The 20070-nt window shown below is 42.2% G+C and overlaps 1 protein-coding gene across 3 annotated transcripts in view; it reads left to right on the top strand.

The window, feature by feature from the left end:
• CAPN13 (calpain 13) overlaps positions 1–20070 on the top strand; it is a 79389-nt gene that overhangs the window by 8180 nt on the left and 51139 nt on the right. For 2 of the 3 annotated variants that reach the window (XM_090280200.1, XM_090280202.1), the window contains exons 2-4: positions 10553–10782; positions 17623–17701; positions 19513–19628. In XM_090280200.1, the coding sequence (XP_090136326.1) occupies positions 10585–10782; positions 17623–17701; positions 19513–19628 (393 nt within the window). In that variant the 5' untranslated portion in view covers positions 10553–10584. Of the gene's footprint in view, positions 1–6416; positions 6493–10552; positions 10783–17622; positions 17702–19512; positions 19629–20070 lie in introns of all 3 variants that reach the window. The other variant, XM_090280201.1, reaches the window with a different exon arrangement.

Below are 20070 nucleotides of genomic sequence, written 5' to 3'. Positions count from 1 at the left end.
TTTCTTCCTCCCTCCCTCCCTCTCTTCTCTCCCTGCCTTCTTGTTTTTCCCTCTCCTTCCTTTGCTCTCTCTTCCTCTTCCTCCCTCTCTCTCCCTCTCACCCCTTTTCTCCCTTGAGCTGTCTCCCCACCCCCAACTCCCTCTCCTTAACTCTACCTCTCTTTTGCCCTGTTCCCCCTTCTCTCTCTCTCTCTCCAAAGCCCCGAGGTATGCCCAGGTGGCACATAATTAAAAGTGGTTTGCATGGGCCTTTTTTTTTTTTTTTCCACCAGAGAGCAGTTAAGTGCCTTATTTTCTTCACTCGGGTGGCTAAATTATTCTCAGTGTGTTAAACAGTGTAATTAAACACATGCACACGCGAGTGCGCAGGGCCCCTTCCCCCACCCATCCTTGCTCCTTGTCAGCAGAGAGAGTGTCGGCCCAGCCTTCAAGCTCTGTTAGTTTTAATTTGAGTTGTGGAATTAGTAATGGGTTTTGCCGGAACACTGCTGTGGGAAATAGATCGCTCCTCGTGCGGGGCTTGGGCACCATTTCAAATGAGTATTTGTTAAGGGGAAAACCATCCCTTGTCGTGTTCTGCTACATTACATCAGATTTATTTCCATTGTTCTGAAAAAACACCCACCAGGAGAGAGCTGTGAGCACTTCTCCTGGGCAGGGAGCAATTGAACGTGGCTTCCTGTTTCTTACCTGATTGAAAACAGAATGCAGGCAGAATCACCCTTTGTTGCTGGGATGTACTAAGCTCATCCTGGACACCCCAACAAGCCCTATACCTGTCACGTGAGGCCTGCGGGGCTACTGTTCTGGTCCTATCATATCACTGGCAGAAACTGACTTAGTGAGTTAGTGGCAAAAATATAATGTTGAAGAAAAGCAATTGAGTGGAAAGAACCCCTACAGGTGAAACTTGAAAGGGATCTGCCCAATTTAAGGATGTTTTGCACCCCCGTTTTTAATCATCCAACCTCAACTTGACTATTTCATGGAAGAGTACACATGCCCTCCTTGGTCTGTGGTCATTTGTGCTCTTTTTTTTGGCATTATCCAGTAAGGCAGCCACTAGCAAAGTCGATATTTACATTTCAATGGAAAGTAAGTAACATAAAATACAATTTAAAATTCAGTTCCTTACATGCACTTGCCATACTTCAAGTGCTCAGGAGCCACAGATGGCTGGTGGCCACTATATTGAACACAATTCTGGGGACCTAGAGAAACCTACTGTTGGAAGTCCAGGAGGTGACTAGCAGATGTCTGGGTGCTCTCCACCTGTTACAGGACCTTGGCCACCTGGGGAGACTGACAGGATGCTGGTCATGAAACCTACCACATAGCTTTTACTATGTCCCATGCCAAGTCCTTTACAAGAATCTTTTCTTTCAATCCCCACCTAATGCTACAAGGCTGATTTTGTTACCACCACCCAGTCTATATGATATGTAAGGAAAGGAGGCTTGGAGATATTAAAGTCATTGCTCAAGATCATTCGGTCACTAAGCAACATCTGGATTCAAACCAGTTTCCACCTGATCCCACACGCTCTTGACCACCATTCCATGATTTTTTTTTTAAGTCAGAGAAGCAGCAATGGGAGCCTAGCTGTGGGACCAGAGTTGGTTAATCTCTGCTCTCTCCTGAGTGCTGAGGAGCAGGACTCCAGGGCTGGGTCTCAGTTTGTCTTTCCCGTGTTAAACATTTCTAGATTCCCAGCTTCCCAGGAAGTGATCTCTAAGCTCCTGGTGTGTTTAGCTAATGGCATGTCTGTGCCAATTAGAAAAAGTCACCACCTCTCCAGGTGGAATATAACTGCATGCTAGGAAATTCTGCTGGTAAACAGACTGCTTCCTGCCCAGGTGCCACCTGCTACTCTAGTACTCTTCTTTGCCCACCATTCATAGTGCTGGAATGTGACCCCCATAACTGAACACAGTAGATTAGATGTCTGTCCATGTGGGGTCAAGAGCATCTTTATATAGGGAGCTGAACCTATCGTGTCCGGAGCAACACCTTACCGCTGTCACAGTAGTTCAGATTGTGTCAAATCTTTCACCATATTGCCTCATTTGAAATAGGAAGTTAAGTAAGCCATACAAAATATTTTTGAAATGAAATTTAGCCAAGGAAGACTCACTATTTACTTGCACAGTTAACTTTTAAATGTGAAGACAGATTTACAGTTTCCTTGATTAAATTCCATCTTTTTGGTTTTGAAATCTTTTTGAATTTTGATTTTGCCATCTGCTTGGTTAATTGGTCTTTTTTTCTATCATTAAAAAATGATGAAAGAATTGGGAAGTATCTTCATTTTTATTTGAACATCTTCATCCAGGACCAAGATAAAAGTATTAAACAGGACAGGACAAGGAATGGAGTTCTGTGACTATTACAGTACAATAATTCTAAGATAATCAAGAATCACTCATCAATAATCTCTGGTTCAAACTGTGAATTCTATTTACTCTACTCCACTGTACTATATATACTGTATTTCTGTACTCTACAATACTATAGGTCGTAGTCTACCCAGTCTAGCTGCCTTGTCTAGTTTTACCATTTTATATATAGGAAATAAAGAGAGAGGTCATCAACTACTTTTTAAAAATCAAGATATTATTTCTATAATATATATCATATAGTTTATGTTATCATATATATGATATGTATGTTAGTATATATGCACATATAAACACATATGACCATATATACCTATATGACATTCTTCTGTTCCTCCAAAATAGAAACAGTATTTTTGGGAAAATAGAAAAACAGAAAAAGGAAGGGAAAGTTAAGTAATTGGTTTTGGTAAGGCTATATTTGCTTCTAGAAATATGAACCTTATTTCCTAAGTACTCAAAGTGGTTTTTTTGCAAGTCCATTTCAGAATTTTTCTATTAATATTACACTTCTTAAAAGTATTATAGAGTTACAAAATGTTTAAAAATCAATGCTTTGGGAGAATGAATGTGGTTAGTGACAAATAAATTTCCTGTATTAAAAAGAGAATCACAAAGTCTCTTATGTTAAGTTCCCATAAGAATTAAGATTTGGCTCAATTTATAAAAAATAAACTTGTAAGCAAATATTCCTAACATATTTATATTTGTATAAATAAAGAATATATGTGTTCATCAAAGACACTGTCAAGAAACTAAAAAGATAAGCCACCAACTAGGAGAAGTTATTTGCCACACATATGACCAACAAAAGATGATTATCTAGAGTAAATAAAGAATTCCTACAAATGAAAAAAAAAAAAAAGACAGCCCAATAGACAAGTGGGCATAAGATATGAAAAATCATTTTGCATGAGAGGGACTATGAATGAAGAACGAACATATTGAAAGATGCTCTATCTTACCAAGGATCAGGGAAACATAAGTTAGGATTGCAGGGAGTTGTCACTTTACTCCCACCAGATGGGTACAAATGAGGAGCCTGCCAATATCAAGCATCTGTGAGGGTATATAGCATTGGGAACTCGTTAGCATTGCTAATTGAGATTATAAAGTGATACAACCTTGGAAAATAGCTTGGCATATTTAGTGAGGTTGAGTATGTGCCTACCCTAAACCTGCTTAGTGGTCATACCATTTTACATATCCACCAATAATATGAAAGTTCCTGTTCCATCTCCTCACCAACATGTAGTATGTATGGTCAGTATTTTTAATTTTAACCTTACCAGAGATTGTGTGGTGGTATCCCATTGTGGTATTAATTTTCATTTTTCCAATGATTTATAATGTAGAACAATTTTTCATGTTGCCTATTTTTATGCAATTGCATTTAAAATAGGCATAGCTATTGTCTACTTTTATGTTTTTGGTAAAGTATTTGTTCAAATCTTTTGACCATTTAATGGGTTATCTTTAAGTTGTTACTGATTTGTAAAGGTTCTTTGTATATTCTAGTTACAAGTCCTTTGTCTAATATATGTGTTATAAATTTACCCCAAGTTTGCAAGTATTTTCTCCTGTGTTTTCTTCTAAAAGTGTTTAATTTTTTATTTCTAGCTTTGTAATCTTTTTACTTGATTTTCATGTATAGTATGTAAGGGTTCTTGTGTTTGTATTTGTTTTCTATATGAATATCCTGTTGATCCAGCATCATTTTTAGAAAGCTGTCTCTATTCCCATTGAATTGCCTTGGAAACTTTGCCAAAATTAATTGACCATATATGTTTTGGTCTATTTATGGATTCTCTACTCTGCTCCATTGAGCTATTTGTCTATAGATATTTATTAATTTATCTTTTGCCAATATTATATCTTTATAAGAAGTAGTATAGTCAGGTTGAGTAAGTCCTCCAAATTTTTCTGTTTTTAAAAAAATTCTTTCCCTGGCCAGGTAGCTCAGTTGGTCAGAGCATCATCCAACTTTGCCAAGTTGGGCACATATAAGAAGCAACCAACGTATGCATAAAAAAGTGGATCTACAAAGTGATGTTTCTCTCTCTCTCATCAATAAGAAAAAATTAAATACTTTTATTAGTCTAGATTCTTTACATTTAGATGTAAATTTCAGACTTTGCTTGTCAATTCCTTTAAAAAATAATTTTGATTGGGATTGTATTGAATCTATGTATCAGTTTGGGGAGCATTGCCATCTTAGCAATACTAAGCCTTCTAATCAATGAACTTGATATATGTCTCCATTTATTTAGGTCTTCCTTAATTTCTCTCAGCCATGCTTTGTAGTTTTTGATGTAGAGATCATGATGTCCTTAGATTTTTTTTCCCAAGTATTTTTTCTGATGCTACTATTTTTCTATTGTTTGTTTCTAGTACATAATAATTCAATTGATTTTTATATTAACCTTGTATCTTGTGACTTCGCTAAGCTCAATTATTAGTTCTAATAGTTATCTCATAGATTTCCTAGCATTTTCTACAACCAAATATCAAAGACCATTTTTCTTCTTCTTCTGCTATTTTGGCAAAGTTTGAGTCTTGCTTCTTATCTACTTTCTCAATATCTTCCTTTTAATTAGAGTTAAATTAACATTTAATTTAATTATTGATATGGTTGTAGTCACGCCTTTTTTAGTTTTTTTATTCACTGTTTCCCCTTTAGTGACTTCTTCTGATTATTTGAATATGTTTTAGTATTGCATTTTAACATATCTATTGGTATTTTGACTATATTCTTTTTATTATTTTGTTAGTGGTTGTCCAGAGATTATATACACATACCTAACCTTTTACACTCTATTTTCACCACTTTGTATAAAATACAGAAACTTGCAACAAATTCCCTTTTACTGTTCTGTATGTTATAGTTGTTATATGAATCACATCTGCATACATTGAAACCTCTAGACAAAATGTTATAATTTTTGCTTTAAATGCATATATGTATTTTAAAGAATTTAAGAGGAAAAAATAGTTTTGTGTATTTACTCAGGTATTTACTATCTATCATTCCTGAAAATTCAATTTTCCCTGTTACGGTTGCCCTTTAAATTGAAGAACTTCCTTTATCATTTCTTCTGAAGCATGTCTTTGCATGATGAAGTCTCTTAGTTTTCCTTTGTTTGAAATGATGTTATTTCACTTCTATTCCTGAAATATATTTTCACTGTATATAGACTATCTGGTAATTTCTACATCTAGATCATTGCAGAGTTGGCACGGGCCAATTGTGTTTTCTCTTAAGAATGAGTCACCTTCTCTAAGTTCTTTTTATTTTGAATAGTTTGAGATTATATTGGGCAAAGTGAGTGTTATGCTATTTAGACTTTCTGTTATAATCCTCTGGAGAATATTGATGTAGAAAGGTGTAGGCAATTAGCTCAAGCTGTCCATGCATTGTAGCCCATCTTCTGTGGGCAGTGATCAAATCTCAGTTCATTTCTTAGCCTTTGCTACCCTGGTTCAGCTCTGACCCACACAGCCATAGTACAGATGGGTTAGGCTGAGTCTCATGCAACTTTATGCACAGAATTAGAGGATCCTATTCTCTGGGTCTCTCCCTTCTCACCCTCTTACTGCCCATTCCCAGGAGGAGTGTGGCTTTACACAAAGAGACAGAGAGAAATCTCTCACTCTCTCTGCCACGTGAGGACATGGCAAGGCTGTCTGTCTGCCAGAAAGAGAGTCCTCAGCAAAACCTGACCACATCGGCATCCTGAATCCTGGACGTCCAGCTTCTGGAACTGTCAGGAAATACATGGTTTTTGTTGAAGTTCCCAGTCTGTGGTACTTTTTTGCAGCCAAGCAGACTAAGACAGCCACCCAACCCAGCAGCAGACACAGGGAAGGCCCGAATCGTTTTGTAGACACTGAGGGGAGTAGAGGAAGAAGCTGCAGAGCCTCCAACCGCACCTCTCACCTGCTTCTCATCCTAGTTCTGAGTCTTCATTCATTAGTTCACAGAGCTTCTCACATTAAGACCTTTTTCCACTTTCTTTTTAGCTTTTCCTGTGTCATGTTTCTTCCTCGACCCAAGAGATAACCCAGCAGCAAGACACATTTTTATCCTGAATATCAGGTAGAACTTCCATCTTTTTTTAAACTAGGGCAGTTGAATCTTCTCCTGCCTTTGTTTATCTCGCAAAGTGAGACAAATGGGAAGAAAAGAAGAGAAATAAGCCAAAAAGCCTTCCCAAAAGTGACAGGCAGGAAAATTGGTTTGCCATGTCTGCCGCACACAAAAGTGAAATGTCTTCAAGTTCTGTAGATCCTTCGTGCCTGAGAAAGTGAGTGTGCTTAGACACAGAGAACAGACTGATGGTTGCCAGAGGGAAGGAGGCTTGGGAGGCTGGGTGAAAAGGTGACTGAATTAAGAAGTACAAATTGGTAGTCACAAAACAGTAGCAGGGATATAAAGTACAGCATAAAGAATATAGTCAATAATATTCCAATAACTATATACGGTGCTAGGTGGGTACTAGAATTATTGGGGGATCACTTTATAAATTATATAAATCTCTAACTACTATGCTGCATACCTGAAACTAATGTAAAATAATATTGAATGTCAACTGTAATTGAAAATTTGAGAAGATTTTTTAAAAAGTGAGTCTACAGGCTGTTCCCTGACAAAGCTATGAGCAATTCAGAGAATAGTGAATCTGGTAGGTGTGAGGTCTGCATGTGTGGGAGGCTCCCCTTTCTTCCTGACTTTTCTTTCCTGGAGATTCTTCTCCCTCCCGGAGCAGCCCACCTGCTCTAGCAGCAGGGACCTAGGCCTGCCGCCTGTCCCCCAGGGCCCTTCCAGTTCCACTCAGTGGGTGAAGAGCCGCAGCAGAGCTGAGAACATGGATCTATCTGATGCCTCACCCCTGGTTCTCACCCCTGCAGACCCCTCTGAGCCCAGCCTTTCACTCATAAGAGCAAGTCCTCATGCTAGAGGGGCAGGGCTTCTGCACAGTCCTTTTGTGGTCAGAATGATGATAATCATACTAATAACTATCATTCATTGACCACTTTCTATTTACCAGTCATAGTGCTAAATATTTGACAAGCATGGTCTCATGAGCCTCACAACTTTACACCGCGCACAGTATCACCATCTCCGTTTAACAAATGAGGAAAGTGAGTCTTAAAATGGCATTCCTAAAGTCAGCCAGTTCACTTACCCTGACAACAGTGGGCAGTCGGGGCCCTGCAGGTGGCCTGGGAACCGGTCCCCAAATGTAGGGCCTTTGCAAGATTCTGATGGAGAAGTCAAAGCAAATTCGTTAGACTCATTTTTGCAGACAGTTAAGGGCTGCTGCTTACTAGCAGTCCCATAATCGTGTAATTAAGGGTAACTGCCATTTAGTTTTCATAAACTAAAATGAGCTCATTGCTGGACTTTATCGCATATGTGAGTCCGGTATTTTACTGGCTTGGCAATGCTGTATTGGTTCCACTGTCCCCAGGCATGTGCAGAGTTTGAAGACTCACAAGTTTCACGGCCCTTCATTATCAGGCCTCATTGCCTTTGTCTCGAATTGACAATCAAACCTATTACTGTTTTCTTGCTCTTAAATGATACCTTACTGTTATTTCAGCTTTACCACTGTTTATATTATTTGTTGTGGGCTCTCTTCTTAACCCTATGGAGAGTAGTGCAATATACTGACATGTTTTCTCCTCTTATTTTTCAAGAACTACATGGAAATATCATATTAGGCTAAACCAAATGAAATTGCCTGTATTCAACCATTTCTGCCTTAGGTTAAACCATATGAAACTAACTCGAGTCAACCATTTTTGACCTACAAAAATGACAGTTTCATATGGTTCAACCTAATAGTTCAAACATAAATTCCTACCTCGTTTGCTGGACAATTGTGTGCATAAGTCTCTCCTACTATGTGGGTACAGTGTCACTTCAGAGCTGATATTCTGCCTACGAATTCGTGCTATTTAAATAATTTGCAACATATTAATGTTATTATAAGTTAACTGTAAGAAAATTGCTATTTAAAATTTGCACACTTTTTTCTATAAGTTGTTTATTTTTGTTCCTTTCTCGTTCTTTGTCATCACCTGCTTCCTTTTTCACTGTGAAGTGAGAATGGATAGAACATGTGGACCTTGGGGTCTTTTGTGCAACCTAAACAGACACAGGTCAAGGAAACTTAAAAAACACAGCTTGAAGGGCTAAATAGTTTTTCAAGTCCCCCAACTGGTAAGTATGGATTCAGGATTCAGATCGAAGTCAACTAGCCTTGCTGATGGAGGAATTGACACATATTTTCGTAAACGACATTGGTTACACCTTTATAGCTTCCTGAATGAAAAAACCCAGACTTTCTTGTTATCTCTTTAGGGAAATTAGGCCATAACGCTTACTGAGTGCCTGCTGTATGCCAGTCACTCTGCTTGGTATGTTAAGTCAAACCTCACTTAATACCACAACAAACCCTAGGAGGCTGGTGTTATTATTCTATACAAGCGGAGAAATAATTTCACAGGCTTCAATGCTAATTCAGTGTTGCAGAACAGGTGGTGAGTGCAGGAAGCAAACTTCAAAACCCATTTGAATGTTCACCACACTACTTTTCTTTTTTCTTCCCTATCCCTTGCCCCCATATTCAATTCATCAGCAAATGCTATTGGTTCTACCTATAAAATGACTCTGGAATCTGTTTCTCCACCATTTTCACTATTAATACTTGAACACTATCTCCCCCATGGACAAATGCAGCAGCCTCCCAGCATCCTTCCTGTTTCAGTCCCTACCCATCCCCGACATGTGGCCTCCAACTTGCTCCATAATTTTATACACAGATCTGATCACAACCCACCTCTTCAAGGGCCCTGCAGTACTTTGCCCGATGTAAAGCATTTCACAGTCCAGCTTTCCAGCCATGGGGGAGAGAATACTATTCCATGAGATGACCACTTTCCATCTTGCAAGCTGGATCTGAGCCACAAGGGAAGTTGCTTTCCACAAACCTGCCTTAGAGACTTCTGGTCATAACTGATGTTCGTTCTGATACAAATTCGTACCCCTCCACCTCTTCCTGTTATGTGCTGGTTCCTGGAACAGGTCGTTGTCTTAACCTGGTCAAGCATGTGATTTCTCATACCTGGTAGCAATCCCATACTAGTACTGTGACTATCCCCCTTTACCCTAGGTAATTCTTTGGCACCTGCCAAGTGGCATTCGGGTCAATTTTGTCTTGCAGCTGCCCAAGACATGCCTCATCTAAATTTCCCTTAAAAAACTCTATTAATTACCAGACTGGAGTGGTCTCTCTTCCATCTTTCCCTGCTCTCTGCTTACAGATGTAGATTTTCAGCCCCAGAAATTTTCTGTGGGCCTACATGTACTAATAACATCTGCCTACCTTCCTGACCACTTCTGCCAACAACTCTTATCCCCAGATCCCATCCACCCCCACCCTGATCCCTCCAGGCCCTCTCATTTCCTCTAACAACCATGACCTTTCCAATCCAACTCCTAAGTCTTCCTGTACTTTCTAGAAACTCAGGGCACCTGGGGGGCCTTTTTTTCTCTCCCTTTAACACTTACCATTTTTCACCTGGCAAATTCTTCTTCCTTCAAGGCCCAATTCAAAGGCCACTTCCTGTGGGAGAGTCCTCCCAGACTATCCTTGGCAGTTCACAACTCGTTTATGTCAACAGGATTTTGTACACATTTTTAATTAGACAGTTTCTTTTGAATGATAGCATGTTGAATGGTGTTGTTGAAATGTCTAATCTATCTTTACACTTGATAATGAGCCCCCAGAGGATAAAGATCATGGCATATTTACCTTTGGATTGCCAGCATTCATAAAAGTGCCTGGCACAAGGTCAGTACTCAATAAATATTCATTAATGTACAAATACCCCTGTAGTCTCTGGTGCCCATAGAGCATACTGAGAAGCTGTTCGGTACAGCGGATTGAAAATTGAACTGAGAGGAAGGATGACTGAATTCAAGGCTGGGCTCACCTACCAACTGGCAGTGTCACCAGCCAGTTGATCTGGGTCTCAGTCCTCTCACTTATAACAGGGGGGACATCTGAGTACCCCTCAGGATTCACATCCGATGCTGTGAAGGACTTGAGGGCTCATTCCTTAAAAATATCTTTTTTTCTCCCTAAAAGGAAAAGCCATTGGAGGTCTTCTAAGAAAAGTCATGGCACACAACCAGGAGCTTCTATCCAAGACCCCCATCATCAAGTTCAAGGGCCAGGACTTTAAGTCCTTGTTGGAGCATTGCCTGAGCAGAGGTCTGCTGTTTGAGGACGAGACATTCCCTGCTGAGATTTCTTCCATAGGTTTGGAGCTGCTCAAGGGAAAAGACCTCTTCAGCCTGAAGTGGGAGCGGCCCAAGGTGAGTGAGTCCCCCCAAGCACAAACTCACCACCTAGGTCCCCGGAGGCCCCTGCCATGGCCCCTCCCACTGAAAGGAGGATGGGCCTGAGACCTGGTTTTCAGGGGTGGCCAAAACCAAACTGGGAGGAGAGTGAAATTCAGCTGGTCCCTGGGCTACAGTGTTATATCCTAAATGGGATGGAAAGACCCCACACCAGGAACCAGGACCCCCGAGTTCTAACCTGGTTCTAACATTGAGCACATCACCAGATTACATGCCCTAGTGTCCTCATCTGAAAAATGGGCAGACATAGGTATAAGCTGGTTTCTGGCGTCTCTTCCATCTCCATAACTGAGCGCATCTATCATCACCCTTTATTCTCTTCAGGTGTCACTGTCTTTATCTTTCTGTCTTTTTTCTATTAGAATTTCTTCAAAGAAAAGATACCATGTCAGACATGCCATAGGATAAAGTTAAATAATTACCTTGCTTCTCTCACTTTTTTGTGTGTATTTTCAACCTTACAAAGGCTCAATTTCAAACATTAGCTATAAAATTAGGGAGATAGTTCAGGGCAACATTCTGACCCCCCTGAGCCCTCTGCCCCAAGCAGATGGCCACTAACTCCACCTTCCTCAAGGTGAGCCCTGCTGGTTTTTCTAGAACTACCTCACTGTCAGGGCGTGAAGCTCCATAGGCCATTTCTCAGCCCACTTCCCATTTTATAATCTCATCAGAGCTACTGTTGATGAAAAAGACCAAAAGAAGGACCACTTTGAGTGCCCTGATGCTCAAACCTTCTGTTCACGCTTCGAAAAGCAGCCAGCAGAACCTAAAACAAGAGAAAATAATATAATTGTTAGCTTACTAGACATTATAATATCATCAAGGATTACTGTATACATATTAAATGCCAAGCACTCTACTGGCACCATCAATAAGGTCAAATTAGATAATACAGAAAAGGTATTTTCTGATTACATATAACTGTGGAGGTACCAACTCTTGCCCTAACTCAGCCTTGGTCAAGAGGAAGGTTACCGGGGGTCAGGTGGGGTTTGTTTGTGGATTAAAGAAAGATGGGGTGCTTCAACATTCTAGGATCCATCTTACGAGCCACAGGTACCAAGTCCCCAATAATGACTGTCATCTGCTTCTGGCCTTCACCTCCGAAGGAGAGCTGAACAGAGAACTCTATTTAAAGTTTGGAAGAGATATATATCTTTCCCTCAGTTATTTTCAGAAGCTGAGATTCTTTTTGAAAGTGTTTGCTTTTTTCATAAGGTGCTAGGCAATAGATGTGAGACTATATTTCTAGTGTTTAAGAATTTATAACATCTATTTAGAAAAGGTTGAGAGTTTCTCATCTTAATTCCAGCAGCATCTCAACTTGGAAGTCTTTTGGGGTCAAGGAGAAGCTGAGGCAAACAGAAGTGAAATGACTTACACAGAATCATGCCAAGAACCCGAAATAGAGGCACCCGGGGCCAAATACAGTCTATTCCCATTCCAGTTCTACTGGGGTGTCATTTTTCATTTCCGCACTTCTTCTAAAATGTCTTTGTGGATGTGTCATATATCTTCGTGTCCCTTATCACAACCGGCAGCACCTGCATTTGTATAGTACTTTCTAGAGCTTTTCATGTGTCTTCTCTTACTTTGTTTCTTTTGTTCTTTTTATTTCATACATAATAATAGTAAATCACATTTATCAAATGTGTACATGTACTAGGTGTTAATCTAAGCACTTTACATGTAACATATCACTTAATTGCCATAGCAGTCCTGTGAGGTAGGTGATGTTACTATCTCCATTTAGTAGATTGGCACTATCCAATAGGCTTCGTCAGATGGTGGAAAGTTTCTTTCTGCACTGTTCAGTAGCAGTAGCCACTATCACATGTGGCTATTGGGCACTTGGAATGTGGATAGTGTGACTGAGGGTCTGAAGTTTTAATTTTATTCAATTTAAATTAATTTAATTTACTACGGCTTCTGGCTACCTTGTTGGAGAACACAACAGAGTCACCAGTGCATGTCAGATTGAGATATGAAAATTTTCATCCTTGTCCTCATTCTTTAGTGAAAAACATTTCACTTCTCAACTAAAGAATAGGGAGCGATGGGCCCCAACCATATTGTCAGATGGGCGTTTGGAGCTCAGCACCCAGCCCCACTGTGGATGCTGACCTGTGGCCATCTCAGAATGAAGCCTTGCCTACCCAGGCAACAACTTCCTTCTTCCCAGTAGCCAGAGCAGACTTCCTGAAAGGATCATTCACTAGAAACAATTCACCTTGGGACCAATATGAGTTCTTCAGAGAAGGAAGGTGTTAACAAAGTAGAGATATGAGCGTAGGTTGTGATAGCAACAAGTAACAGAAGGTGACAGAAAGTGGAAGTGCCAACAGCTGGTTGCCTTTGAGCCAAAGAACTTTGATGCCAATAAAGACAATCTCTGTAGTCAAAACAGAAAAGGCAGTGATGCTGCCACCTGGCCCAGCCTGAACTCTGGCCACCCTCTAAAAGGGCCTGTGTCTAACTGCCAGTGCTAAACCTGGCGTTCCCCCATGCAAGAGCAGCCCATGTCTGGGGAAGGGCATGAGCATCCTTCAGAAAGGATGCAGAATCACTGTCGAATTAGACCAAGTGATGTCGTGTTGGAAGAGACCCCTCTGGAAATGACATGGGAGAGCGCTGGCTTTGTTGCTGCTCCACAGGGAGTATTTCTAAGATTCCAGGGGCTCTTGCATTACCTGAGTTTCTGGTATACCTAATATAACAGAGATGGCTCCAGACTTTGCACTGAGAAAGCGCTCCACAATTCAGAACTAAGTTCCTAAGGTTATTTAGTTTGACTATTACTGATGGCTTCTGTATTAGTCAGGGTTCACCAGAGAAACAGAACTAATGGGAGGTGTATATATCCTGTAGCATATCACTAATAGGAAATGTATCAATATCTTCTGTTGATATGTGTACTATGAGGAACTGATCCACGTGGCAATGGAGACTGAAAAGCCCACAATCTGCCCTCTGCAAGCTGGAGACCCAGGAGAGCCAGTGGTGTGGTTTAGTCGGAGGGGGAAGGCCTGAGAACCAGGGGACCAGATGGTGTAACTCCCAATCTTAGAGCAGGAGAAGACACTTCCCAGCTCAGCGGTCAGTCAGAGGGGGGCAAATTCTCCCTTCCTCTACCTGTTGCTCTACTTTGTTCTATGAATTGGAAGAGGCTCATTCCCACTGGGGACAGCAATTGCTTTGCTGAGTCCACCTATTCGAATGCTGATGTCATCTGGAAACACTCTGACAGATTCACTTAGAAATAAGGTTCAGCCAACATCTGGGCACCCTGTGACCCCGTCAAGTTGATACACAAAATTGACCATCACAGATTCCTTGTCTCACTGACAGGGAAACATTGAATTGGAGAAGCCCCTGCCTGGGGGTGTGGGCCGTGGGGAAGGGCGAAGCACTGTGGAGGCAGATTGCCGGACGCTGGCCCGCTGCCTCTGGGGCCTGGAGCGCATCCTCGCTTCTCTGGATCTGCACCCTCTCCCTTGTTGGACCTTGCAGTCACGTGAGGAGATGTGTAAATCCTGAGCTCTACGTCTGGGTGACCTGCAAACTCCAAGTGGAAGGAGGTGGGACCTGGCAAGTCCACGACTGCGAAGCTCCTCGTGATTCAAGCCCCCCCCCTGGTGGATACTCGCCCCGTGCCAGTGACTTCACTGTGCGGTGTCTCTGCCCCACCTGGCGGAAAGGGAACTGCCTGGAACCAGAACATTACCATCTTCCTATCCATCTTTACCCACTTTCCCTGAGGGCCCGGCAGGTGAAACACTTCTGGGTATAATCCCATCTCTTTCTGCCTTGGAGACCCTCCAGCTCCCCATGAAAGCCCAGGGTGGGGAAGGGGCAGGCAGCTCAGAGGACAGGCGACTTAGATGCTGGTTTTGTGCCCCACTTTGATGGATGTTGACTATTGACTTTTGATTTGAAATAATTGCCATTTAAATTTCGTAACATTAAAATATCTTTCTGTTCCTAATTAGCTAAAATTCTGTTTGTTTTTATTTTTAATCTTCATTTTTATTACTTGGGTAAATCAGAGAAAGTTATGCATTTTTCAAATGCCTTCCCAGAAGGATATGAATTGTCTCCTCTTTGGCCCATGTAAATGCTATTTTACATTATTAGATATCCTGATAGGAAACCACCCTGGCATGCCTGGCTTCTATGGAAAGCCCCACTTGATAGTGTGTTAGTCTTATCATTTATTGTAGGTTCATTTGCTCGGTGTTTTATTTCAGTGTATTTCCATAATTGAAATCTGCAGAGTGTGTGTGCGTTTGTGTTTTCTCTCTCTCAGGTTGCGCCTCCAGGCTATGCTGGCTTCTTAAAATAAATGCTGGCAGGATTTTTTTTTCTTTCTTTTTTTTTTTTTTAACACTGAAACTATAAGTGACATTGGAATTGTCTATTTTCTGAAAGTTTGAGACAACTCAGCAAAAAAATTATGTATACTTAGAAGTCTTTACAGAGATAGTAGGGAGATGTTCTATGATCATTTTAGAACACTATTCCAAGGTTATTGATCTTTTCAGGTTATATACTAACTTGAATGATTTGGGGCAATGTTAATTTTCATCAGAAAATCATTAGTACTTGGATTAGTATAGAATCTTAACAACATGTTTTTATATTGCTAAAACCCTATTTTTACTTCTACTTTTATTTGGGCTTCTCTAGTACATTTGCCAAAGGTTGGGTCTATGTAAGCCTCCTCCTCCAAATAAAACAATTTTACTTTATTGATTTTTTTTTTCTATTTTATAATTTACTGATTGTGTTCTTTTATCACTTCCTTTCTCCTGTATTTGCCAGGCTCTTTTTTTCTGTTTCTATCTAACGGCTGTGAGTTGGCTACTTTATTCATGCTTTTATGTTGTTTAATAATGAATAGATTTGAGGTCCTGGGTTTGTCTATGAATATGGCTTTTTTAATTTTGGAAATACTGCAGAAGGAGGGAATCAATATTTATCGAGCATACACCCTGGCTGACGCTGTGCTAAGTATTTTACATCCTTCCTCATTTGTAAAATGGAAGAGCTCTTGCTTTGCAAGGCTGTCGGGAGACAGGCCCTGAATAAAGCCCTGAGCCCTCAGTAAGGGTTTGATACTGACAGCCAGGGCTTTGATCGCTTTATCATTGGAGTCTCCCAGTTCACACACGAGGAAACTGAGCCTCAGCAAAGGAAGTGAAGCCGCTCAGGGTCACCCAGGGAGCAATGCAGAGCAGGATTCCACCCCAGTCTGTTTGAATCAACTCTCAAGCATACATATACCCTTCCTCCACCGATCTCTGAGGGGGTGATCAGGAAGAAACAGTGAAGAACTGCTCTGGGGGTGGGTCAACAAAGCTGAACACCATTGACCTTGCTCCTGGTCTAATAACCCCATGGCCTCCACCCTCTTCTTTTATTCCCATGAGTGGAATCTCTAAGCATCTACTCACTGACAGCGGGCCTCCTTTGGGACCTTCCCTTTATTTTTCCAGCTGAAGGGGAGAGGTCCGTTAAAGTCATTGAAGTGCCCTAAGTTTTGAAACTGGAAGAGTTGCTCCCTCCATGGCTCTGGAGAGTTGGGAGAGACCCCCAAGTTCTGTCCAGCCATGGGGACAGCAGAGGGTTGGGTTTGGTGCCTTCACTCCTGGGCCTGGGCCCAGGTGTACCACTTCAGCCATCTGAGAGGGCCGATTACTTGTAGGAGGAGGTGCAGAGAGTGCTTGCCCCTCATGCCAGCTGGGTGACCGTGTTTGCAGACATGCACATCTTTGCTTGCCCCTTGGTGTCTCCACCAGGAAGCTGGTAGTTTACAAATGGCCAACAGGTCTCCCAAGGCACGGGGCTCCATACATCATGGCTGTTGAACACATGACTCTGTTTCCACTTTGCAGCCCTACTCTCTGGGGACTATTGGTCAACATGAAAAGAAATGATACAGGCACAGTTACCAAATTCTGCAAATGTATGCAATGGAAATCCAGGAAGAGCTGCATGAAGAGGATGATGAGGATAATCCCACAGGCCCCTAGTAGGGGGCAAACCTAGAGGCTGGTGGGGCTGTGGCCGGAGCCAGACAAAGGGCCTGGGGAGCCCCTTCAGGAACACTCACCATCCCCCTCTCTGCTGTGTGTTGCCGAAATTCTCCCAGACGTTGCAGCACTGCAGAATCCTCTATCAACCCCTTTTGAAGCCAGAAGGCGCTGTGTGTGTTGGAGGTTGGGGCAGAACTGGGCACTGAGAGATGAGGGGCCTGGGATCCTCCAGAATCAGTCTGGGAGTTAGCCAGGGAGCCAACAAAGATCTGAGTAATGCACTTCTGCATCCTGTATAGCACGTGGCTGGACTTGAACCTGGAATCCACGAGGCCTATACTGACTTCTAAGAGATGACATTTCGCAAGGAAAGCTTTATTATGTTTACAAAAGATTTCCTCTAATAAATGTATCTGTTTTTTTTTTTTTTTTTTTTTCTTGTTTAGAACCTTTTAATAAAATACTACTTGTTAGGTCCAGGAGAGCTGAATATCTGATGTAAGGATCCTGAGATCTTATATGTTATTTCTTCATGCAGTTTGCTTATGAATTTATTGCCTGTCTTATCAGTTACATACACACCCCTTTGACATTCACCTTCCTGGTAGCAATAAACCTGAAGAATGAGGGGAACTTTTAAGCACCTATTTAAGAATTAACCTCTACTTCTCAAAGTCAAAGTGAGTGATGTCTTGGGTACCACTCTGGGACATAGAGGAATGAAAGATGCTCATGGCTTTTCTCCCTCTTTCCTAAGGATTTATTAATGGGTAGACCAGAGCCTCACTTCATCCTGGAAGGTGCGAGCAGATTTGACATCCAACAGGGAGAAGCAGGTAAGAACACAACCTCTTCTCTTCCGGCCATGGATCAGAGTGGGCTGCTCCAAGTCAGCCTCTGGATAGAGAGGGGTGGAGAGTGGTGCCCACCCAGACCCTCAGAATTCCGCCCCAGCGGCAGAGAGGCAAGGGCCAGCCCCCTCAGTGCTGCTATGGATGGACTGCTCGTGCCCACTTCTGCAGCCTGCAAGTTGCCTCAGCCATGCATGTGCAGAGCCATTTAGGGTGAAGCATTATCGAAGAAAGGGAGAAAATTTACACAGGGTTTAGCCTGCGCACTGAGTAGAGAAAAGCATCAGGAAGATGGGAAAGAAAGAGGGACCAAGAAAGAGGCAAATATTCATTGAGCCCTGGCTGGTGTGGCTCAGTGGCTTGAGTGCCAGCCTGCAAACTGGAAGGTCACTGGTTTAATTCCCAGTCAGGGCACATGCCTGGGTTGCGGGCCAGGTCCCCAGTTGGGGGCATGTGAGAGGCAACCAATCAATGTATCTCCTGCACATTGATGTTTCTCTCCCTCTTTTTCCCTTCTTTCCCCTCTCTCTAAGAATAAGTAAATAAAATATTTTGAAAAAAAATTAATTGAGCTTCTGCAATAACGGTGCTGCTATACACTTTGCATGTGCTAGTTCCTTTACTCCTTGTAACATCCCCACCCTAAATGGGTGGAAACAAAGAGTCCAGGAAGTTAAATAATTTCCTTAATGTTCCATAAGCAATAAGTGACAGAATTGGGTTTGAATTTAGGGCTGTTTGACTCTCTCCCACCCACCAGGCAACCAAGAGCTAAGAACTGAGCAGTGTGGAGAGGAGAGGAGGGCTGGCCTTGAAGGAGGCCCATGGGCAGTGTCAGGAATGGCCAAGAGAAACACCTGAGCAAGAAGCCCAGGAATGGAGGGGTGGGACTTGCTGGGAGGGGAAAATGGACAGGAAGTTAGGAGATAGCAAAATCAGCAGCAACTCTTCTGAGAACAGACTCTATATCCTTAAAATGTCAATTTACAAGTTATGCCTGCCCTTGGACTTCACCTGATGGAGTCATGGTGTCTTGGGCTAAGTTGATAGAAGCCTCTGTGGCTGGTTGTCAGTGTTGGGGAGAGCCCCCAGCAGCCAATAATCCTCCTATTAGAGCTTCCCCTAACTGAAGACAGGACAGGACCTCTCCAAGGGTGTCTTTGTGGCTTCTGCACCCATCACAGTGACTGACATGAAATGACATTCAAATAATTGGTTGTGTCGAAGATTAAGGAGGGAAGACTCAGGAGAAGGGGATGATGCTCATGCTTAAAGGGCTCATCATGACATCCAAGGAGAAAGTCAAGGCCATGTGTCCCTCAAGGGGGAAGAGGAGAGAAGCCCTGTGCAGTCTAGAGGGGTGCAGACACAGGTAGTAGCTGAGCAAGTACAGTATTAGTAAATAAAAGCCCAAATCTGTTTTCTGACATTGTAGTGAGTACGTTGCCACCAATGCTGACAACAGATGCTGTAACGTTAGCTCTGGGCACCTCTGGCAAAATGAGAATCAGAAGGCAAGCTGGCCCACCAGCCCTGCCGAAGCCTGCGGGGCTCTCCTGACCGCCCTCAAACCACCATCCATCACCCACACTGTCACCACCAGCCCCTCCTCTATCTCACTCAGAACTGGCCCCAGTGAATCCTTCCTCCAATTCTCTCTCAGGTGGGAAAACAAATAATGCATCACTCAGAAGGATGTATGTGGTTGTTGGTAACAAAGACCCACGAAGTGCATGAGATGGGGCTTCCACGTGCGTCCAATGGGCCTCTCACCCTTGGCTGGTGTCCCCTCACAGGAGATTGCTGGTTCCTGGCAGCACTGGGCTCCTTGACACAGAACCCACAGCACCTGCGGAAGATCCTGATGAACCAAAGCTTCTCCCACCAGTATGCAGGCATTTTCTGTTTCAGGGTATGTGCACTGCTGGGGTACTCTCTGTGCTTTCCTCTGAGCGCAGGGGGGTGACTGTCTCGATCCCTCCCTTGGTCTGGTAGCCTGAGATGTGTTAATTACACTGTGTAGCTCCAGAAGAGGGTTTGAGCTCATGATCCTACAACACATGGGAAAGATGAGAGTTCAAGTGTTCTCATGTAAATTTTTTTGAATGACAGACACAATCAGAAAAAAAGTCACTTGTACATCATTGAGCTTATGCGTATGTCTATTTTTATGCTATATCTTGTTATTTTGATTACAGCAGCTTTAGAGTAAGTTGTAACATCTGGTAGGATAATTTCTCCGTTATTCGTTATTCTTTTCTCAAAAATATCTTGGTAATTCTTGTACTTTTATTCTTTGATGAGAATTTTAAAATTATTGTGTCTAATTAAAAAGAAAAGTCATTGTGAGGCGG

Source organism: Furipterus horrens, unplaced genomic scaffold, assembly GCF_987537825.1.
Source record: "Furipterus horrens unplaced genomic scaffold, mFurHor1.1.pri manual_scaffold_6, whole genome shotgun sequence".
NCBI classification, from domain to species: Eukaryota; Metazoa; Chordata; class Mammalia; order Chiroptera; family Furipteridae; genus Furipterus; species Furipterus horrens.
This window is presented reverse-complemented; position numbering and strand designations above follow the sequence as displayed.